This window comes from Colobus angolensis, unplaced genomic scaffold (assembly GCF_000951035.1).
Source record: "Colobus angolensis palliatus isolate OR3802 unplaced genomic scaffold, Cang.pa_1.0 Scaffold149, whole genome shotgun sequence".
Classification (NCBI taxonomy): Eukaryota; Metazoa; Chordata; class Mammalia; order Primates; family Cercopithecidae; genus Colobus; species Colobus angolensis.
The window spans coordinates 1,288,772-1,296,387 of NW_012114588.1; the positions used below are offsets into that span (position 1 = coordinate 1,288,772).

Here is a 7,616-nt window from a genome sequence, read left to right on the forward strand (position 1 = left end):
TCTGCCTACCTGAGCCTCCCAAAGTATAGAAATATTTCTTCATAGCATAAATTTATGCATGTACAATATACTGCTTTCTCCTTCAATGTCACACTGAGAATATGACTCTACCTCTTTCAGTTTGAATCTAAAAATTCTTGTAAATCAGTTTTTGACCATTGATACTTATGCTTGTGTTAGTGAACCTGGCCACTTTTTCTTACTTGTGATCATGATTTACTCTGGCACCTTTAGGATTAATATTATAATTGTGACACGTATTGACAAATACTGAGGTTGATGCTACATTTCCTGTTTGGTTGAAGCTTTGTTTCACTCCCCTCCCCCCTCCCTGCCCCCGCCACACCGCTCCTCTTGAAAGTCAGCTTGTTTGGTGCCTGGCTGGTGATCACTGTGTTAGTCCGTTTGCATTGCCATATAGAAAGGGTAATTTGTAACGAAAAGAGGTTTAATTGGCTCACGGTACCTCAGGCTGTTCAGAAGCATGACACCAGCATCGCTTCTTGTGAGGGTCTCAGAAAGCTTTCACTCACGGCAGGAGGTGAAAGGGGAGGAGGCAGGTCACATGGCAAAAACAGGAACAACAGAGAGGAGGAGGAGGATGTCCCAGACTCTTTTAAACAACCGGATCTCATGTGAACTCACTGAGTGAGAACTCACTCATCACCAAGGGGATGGTGCTAAGCCATTCGTGAGGGATCTGCCCCCATGATCCAGTCACCTCCCCCTAGGCCCTGCTCCAATACTGGGGACTGCATTTCAACATGAGACTTGGAGGGGACAGACATCCCAACCATATCAATCACCAGAACCAGTCACCTCCCCCTAGGCCCTGCCCCAACACTGGGGACTACATTTCAACATGAGATTTGGAGGGGACAGACATCGCAACCATATCAATCACCAAAACCAGTCACCTCCCGCTAGGCCCTGCCCCAACACTGGGGACTGCATTTCAGCATGAGATTTGGAGGGGACAGACATCCCAACCGTATCAATCACCAAAACACACTGACCTCTTTTGAAAATTCTCTGATATATCCTGAGTGCCTCTCCTTGCATTGCCTGGCACAAGAAAAGCAATCGTCTACGTAGTCTTCTACATACATTGTCACTTTTCATGTGTTAGTGAACGGTTTGTGAAAATATTTCAAGTGGCAGTGAGGGTTTCACATTTAAGTTAAAATGAAGTAGGATGTATTGCCAGGAATGGGAATAATTTCAGTGGCAGTTACATGAGCCAGCACCATCTAAGCATACTGAGTTCACGTGCACGCTCACATGCTGGCTGTGGGTGCTGCATCAGACTGAGGCCTGGCAGCTGGTAAGGACCTATTGACATCAAACATAAGATGCTTTGTAGCCGGATATGGTGGCTCTTGCTGTGTAGGAGATTGAGACCATCCTGGCCAACATGGTGAAACCCTATCTCTACTAAAAATACAAAAATTAGCCAGGCATGGTGGCAGGCGCCTGCAGTCTCAGCTACTTGGGAGGCTGAGGCAGGAGAATGGCGGGAACCTGGGAGGCGGAGCTTGCAGTGAGCCAAGATGGCGCCAGTACACTCCAGCCTGGGCAACAGACTGAGACTCCATTTCAAAAAAAAAGAAGTGCTGGGATTACAGGCATGAGCCACCATGCCCAGCCAATATCATAGTTGCTCTCTTGCCCAGGCTGGAGTGCAGTGGTGCGATCTCAGCTTACTACAGCCTCCGCCTCCCAGGTTCGAGAGATTCTCCTGCCTCAGCCTCCCAAGTAGCTGGAATTACAGGCACGCACCACCACGCCCAGCTAAGTTTTTTGTATTTTTAGTAGAGATAGGGTTTCACCATGTTGGTCAGGCTGGTCTTGAACTCCTGTACCTCAAGTGATCCACCTGCCTCAGCCTCCCAAAGTGCTGGGATTACAGGCATCAGCCACCATGCTTGGCCAATAGCACGCCTTTATTCCAAGGTCAATTATGTATATCTTTCCAAAAGCCTAAGGACAATGATGTCCATATAGACATGTGTCCCTTAATGACAGGGATACATTCTGAGAAATGCATCATTAGGCGGATTGGTCATTGTGTGAACAGCACAGAATATACTTACACAAACCTAGATCATACAGCCTACTACACACCTAGGCATTATATATAGCCTGTTTCTCTTAGGCTATAAACCTGTACAGGATGTTAGTGTACTGAACACTGTAGGCAATTTGATGATTATGCCAATTATGGTGAGTATTTGTGTATCTAAGCATATCTAAACATAGAAAAGATACAGTCAAAATATGGCATTATAACCTTGTGGGACCACTATGGTATATTTGGTCCATCATAGAGTGAAATGTTGTTATGTGGTGCATGTGTTCCAAATGTGTTCCAAAATTAGTTATACATATCTATCTGTCTGTAAAACATGTCAATTCCTCTTGGTCCTGTTAGTTTCTAGACATTAATTGTGTGTCCTGGGTAGGGATGTGTCTCTCACATTCCTGATGTTCCCATACTTTTTTTCTTTTTTTTTAGGACAGCGTCTCTCTCTGTCACCCAGGCAGGAGTGCAGTGGCATGATCTTGGATCACTGCAACAGCCTCTTCCCACGTTCAAGTGATTCTTGTGCCTCAGCGTCCTAAGTGGCTGGGATTACAGACGTGTGCCACCACGCCCAACACATTTTTGTATTTTTAGTAGAAACAGGGTTTCGCCCTGTTGGTCAGGCTGGTCTTGAACTCCTGGCCTCAAGTGATCCACCTGCCTTGGCCTTTGAAAGTGCTGGGATTACAGGCATGAGTCACCATGCCCGGCCATATTCTCTTCCTTTATCATCTTCTGTGTGTAGTTTTTTTGCTAAGTTTATGTTTCCTCATTTTCTTCATTTCAGTACTCCTTACTCTTTCCTTTGTCGTAATTAATCCTTGTGTGTCTTTTATGTATATCAAATCAGTTTGTGAATTAAACACCAGATTTGTTATGTGGCCTGTCAATGGTTGATTTTAACTTTGTTTAATTTCCTCAAATTTAACTCTTGTGATTATGTTTGGTTTTTGTCTCAGAGGATAGTTATTACTAACATAACAGTGCTTCACAGTGTATACTGCTGATATTTTACAGAGTACCTCCACTCTATTTCATTAAAACCCCACTGCAAAAGAGATAGAGGTTCTAGGTTCAGGTAACAAGTAAGCAGTGGGGTTGAAACTGGAACCTACGTATGGTTACTCCTAGTACAATATTTTTGTTTTGTCTTTTATTCTGCTACTTTACCTTTTTCACTGATAGTTTTGGAGTTTTTATGTTGATAGCAAATATGTTCATGTCTCCTCCTAACTGGAGAGTTTTTTAACCTCTGGTTCTTTTGCCAAATGTTAGGTGAGGGCTTTTGAGATCCACGGTGGAAGTCACAAAGATGAGGGCTGTTTTGTTAGTCCCTTATAACTTCTCCCCTAAAGAGTTCGATTACAGCAGTAGCATAGTCTGGCTTTACCTACAGGTCTCTGAGTGATGCCATTCTTTTTGGTTAAAGGACCTGTGATGTCCCTTCCAATGTTTAACACTTGGTACCAGTTCTTAGTGCTTCTGGTTTTATGAGTTGCCACCTGCAGTAAGAAGCAACCCTTCTTAGGTCCCTAAAATGTTACTAAAACTTACTGTTGTTGGCTTTGGAGCAGGTAACACGAGCAGTCAGGGTGGATCTTGGCGGCATGGGTGTTTGTGCTTTGTTTTGTGTGCAGGGATCCTAACAGGCTTTCTGCTGCAGAAATGCAAACCATGCCAAAAATATTCAAGAGATAAGAATCATAATTTCTTTTTATCTTTCTAAAGTTTGGGAGCCTCTGGTGGAGCAAGTAATTGGGATTCCTACAGTGACCATTTCACCATTGAAACCTGCAAAGAGACAGATATGCTGAACTACCTCATCGAGTGTTTCGACCGAGTTGGAATAGAGGAAAAAAAAGCACCAAAGGTAATATGAAATGCATTAACTTAAAAAAAAAAAAAAAAGCCTAGTTATTTGTTTGATTATCCCCACGCCTGGAGCATTCATTCATTTATTCAATCAGTAAAGTAATTATTGAGCGTTTGCCATGTGCCAGGCACAGTACTAGGAACTTAGGATGAGTTGATGAACAAAACAGAGCTTCCTGCCCTCGTGGAACTCACATTCTAGTGGAGACCAAGGTGTGAACCTAGATGGCCTGGCTTCAGAGTCCTCCCTTGACCACACTATAGCTGGGCACCGCCAGTGACTCATATGGCCCTGATAATTCTGCTGGTTGGTTATAATAACCAACATTATGGAGCCTCTTTAGATTGCCAAGGACTGTGCCAGGTCGACATTAGCTTGTATCTTCACGGTTGCTCTGTTAGTGCAGTGGAACCCAGTATGACGTAGGCATTCTTTTTCCAAGGTATGACTAAGCAAATAACTCTCAGAGAGATTAAATACTTGTCCAGAATCACATAAATAATAAGTTGCAAAGCTGGGCTTAAACTCAGTAAGCTACCCTTTTCCCATCATTTCTCTTGACTGGCTTCATTGTTTTATCATTTTATTCCTATTTCATTTTCTGATTTTAGTTTTACATTAGAAACGAACCTGTTGTCCACTGATTAGTTTCATATTTGTAAAGGGCCGCCTTTGGGCTTTGCTGTACTTAATCTTAGCGGAAGCAAAATGAGTAGGCATGTCTTCAAGGTTTTTTGTTTTTTTGTGTTTTGAGACAGAGTCTTGCTCTGTCACCCAGGCTGGAGTGCAGTGGCGCTATCTCAGCTCACTCATCCTCCACCTCCTGGGTTCAAGCAGTTCTCCTGCCTCCCCTCTCGAGTAGCTGGGATTACAGGCACCTGCTACCACCCCCAGCTAATTTTTTTTTTTTTTTTTTTGAGGCAGAGTTTCACTCTTGCTGCCCAGCCTGGAGTACAGTGGCACAATCTTGGCTCACTGCAACCTCCACCTCCCAGGTTCAAGTGATTCTCCTGCCTCAGCCTCCCGAGTAGCTGGGATTACAGGCATGAGCCACCATGCCTGGCTAATTTTGTATTTTTAGTAGAGATGGGGTTACTCCATGTTAGTGAGGCTGGTCTCAAACTCCTGACCTCAAGTGATCCTCCCACCTTGGCCTCTCAGAGTGCTGTGATTACAAGCATGAACCACCCTGCCTGGCACACCCAGCTAATTTTTATATTTTTTTAGTAGAGATGGGGTTTCACCATGTTGGCCAGGTTGTGTTTTTTTTTTGAGATGAAGCCTTGCTCTGTCGCCAGGCTGGAGTGCAGTGTCACAATCTCAGCTCACTGCAATCTCTGCCTCCTGGGTTCAAGTGATTCCCCTGCCTCAGCCTCTCGAGTAGCTGAGACTATAGGCGTGCACCACCATGTCTGGCTGATTTTTTGTCTTTTAGTAGAGATGGGGTTTCACCATGTTGGCCAGGATGACGTCGATCTCCTGACCTCGTGATCTGCCTGTCTCGGCCTCTCAAAGTGCTTGGATTACAGGCATGAGCCACCGCGCCTGGCCCAGGCTAGTCTTAAACTTCTGACATCAAGTGATCTGCTCGCCTTGGCCTCCCAAAGTGCTGGAATTACAGGTGTGAGACACCGCGCCTGGCCTCCAAGCTTCTTAAGTATAAATTTGATCACCTCAAACTTACACTTCTTTCTTCTCTGACATCAATTTCTGTAGAGGCAGTACACTTGGAAGGCACGGTTACTGTAGTTCGTTCACTAAGAATAAAGGAAGAGGAAAGCATGCTGTTTACTGGTGGTCCCTCCCTTTTAACTCTTGTTTTTAACAGCATGAAATTGTATTGTTTGTTTCTTGTTGTCCTCACTTCCACCTTTCCTTTTCAGATGTGCAGCCAGCCAGCAGTCAGCCAGCTTCTGAGCAACATCCGCTCACAGTGCATATCCCATACTGCTTTAGTACTACAAGGCTCCCTAACACAGCCCAGGTATGAAGACCCATGACGTGCTTGACATTAGCTGGCAGAAGGCCCTAGCCATCATTGGACATCAGGCTCTCTGGCCATTCTTGCACCACCTTGGATAACTCCCTTCCTCACTTGTAAAATGAAGATCCCTTTCCTTCTCTAAAATACCATGAAAATAAATGCTTCTTTTTTCCTCATCTTCTAAAGTAGTACAAAGCATATTTTAAAAAGAAATGAGTTATGTTTTAAGAATTCTGCCTGCTTGTTGAAATAGACCATTGTTGAAATATGTGGACTAGCAAGGCAGAAAATTAGTAATTGACTGTACAGCAACTGCCTGAAGTTGGTGGAAGTATTTGATAAATGTGTGGATCATCACCTTCCATGTATAACATGGTCAGTTTCTGTTATTGAGTGATAAAGGATAGTAATGGATTGGATAGTTTAGGAATCAACCAAAGTGCTACATTGTTTGTTTCTGAGGAGTCTATAAAGGTTGCAAATTTTTTGTTTTTATTTTGTTTTTTAAAATTTTTTTCTTTGTCTCTCAGTCTTCTAAAGGTAGCAAGTTTTTAAAAAGGATGTATATTTCATTTCTTTTATATAAAAAAAATCTAAAGGAAAAAGTTTACATTTAAAAGTTTTGGCCAGGTGTGGTGACTCAAGCCTGTAATCCCAGCACTTTGGGAGGCCGAGGCCGGCGGATCACCTGAGATCAGGAATTTGAGACTGGCCTGGCCAACGTGGCGAAATTCCGTCTCTACTAAAAATACAAAAACCTTAGCTGGACGTTGTGGCGCATGCTTGTAATCCCAGCTACCTGGGAGGCTGAGGCCAGAGAATCGTTTGAACCCAGAAGGTGGAGGTTGCAGTAAGCCGAGATCGTGCCGCTGCACTGCAGCCTGAGTGATAGAGCAGAACTCTGTCTCAAAAAATAAAAATTAAAAAAAAAAAAAATTAAAAGTTTACACTCCAGGCTCACGCCTATAATCCTAGCACTTTGGGAGGCTGAGGCAGACAGATTGCCTGAGCTCAGGACTTCAGGACCAGCCTGGGCAACATGATGAAACCCTGTCTCTACTAAAAATACAAAAAATTATCTGGGCATGGTGGCACGCACCTGTAATCCCAACTACTGGGGAGGCTGAGGCATGAGAATCACTTGAACCTGGGAGGTGGAGGTTGCAGTGAGCCGAGATTATGCCACTTAACTCCAGCCTGGGTAACAGAGCAAGACTGTCTCAAAAAATAATAATAATAATTAATAAATAAAATAAAAGTTCACAAACATAACATAAAAAGTTCATAAACATTTTATTTATACTAGGTGTTCTTAATGTTATTTTGTATACCATAACCATATATTTTTGAAACTTTTCAAAAAGAGGGAAAATTATATACATGTACCAAAACTTTAAAAAATGTTCCTTGCTTAAAATTAATAAGTCCTCAGCCACTACTAATCTTTTTTTCCCCCAATTTAGATGAGGCATAAAGAAGTAAAAGAAACATATAATGCGGCCAGGTGCGGTGGCTCATACCTGTAATCCCAGCACTTTGGGAGGCCAAGGCAGGTGGATCACCTGAGGTCAGGAGTTTGGGACGAACACGGTGAAACCCCTTCTCTACTAAAAATACAAAAATTAGCTGGATGTGGTGGCAGGCACCTGTAGTCCCAGCTACTCGGGAGGCTGAGG

General features: G+C 43.4%; 1 protein-coding gene across 3 annotated transcripts in view; it reads left to right on the forward strand.

Annotated features, from left to right (window-relative positions):
* UBE4B (ubiquitination factor E4B) overlaps positions 1 to 7,616 on the forward strand; it is a 204,569-nt gene that overhangs the window by 108,167 nt on the left and 88,786 nt on the right. For all 3 annotated transcript variants that reach the window (XR_001001079.1, XM_011935782.1, XM_011935783.1), the window contains 2 exons: positions 3,812 to 3,953; positions 5,840 to 5,940. Coding sequence is in view for 2 of the 3 variants with exons in the window: in XM_011935782.1 (XP_011791172.1) it covers positions 3,812 to 3,953; positions 5,840 to 5,940 (243 nt within the window). In the remaining variant the exon portion in view is untranslated. The remainder of the gene's footprint in view (positions 1 to 3,811; positions 3,954 to 5,839; positions 5,941 to 7,616) is intronic.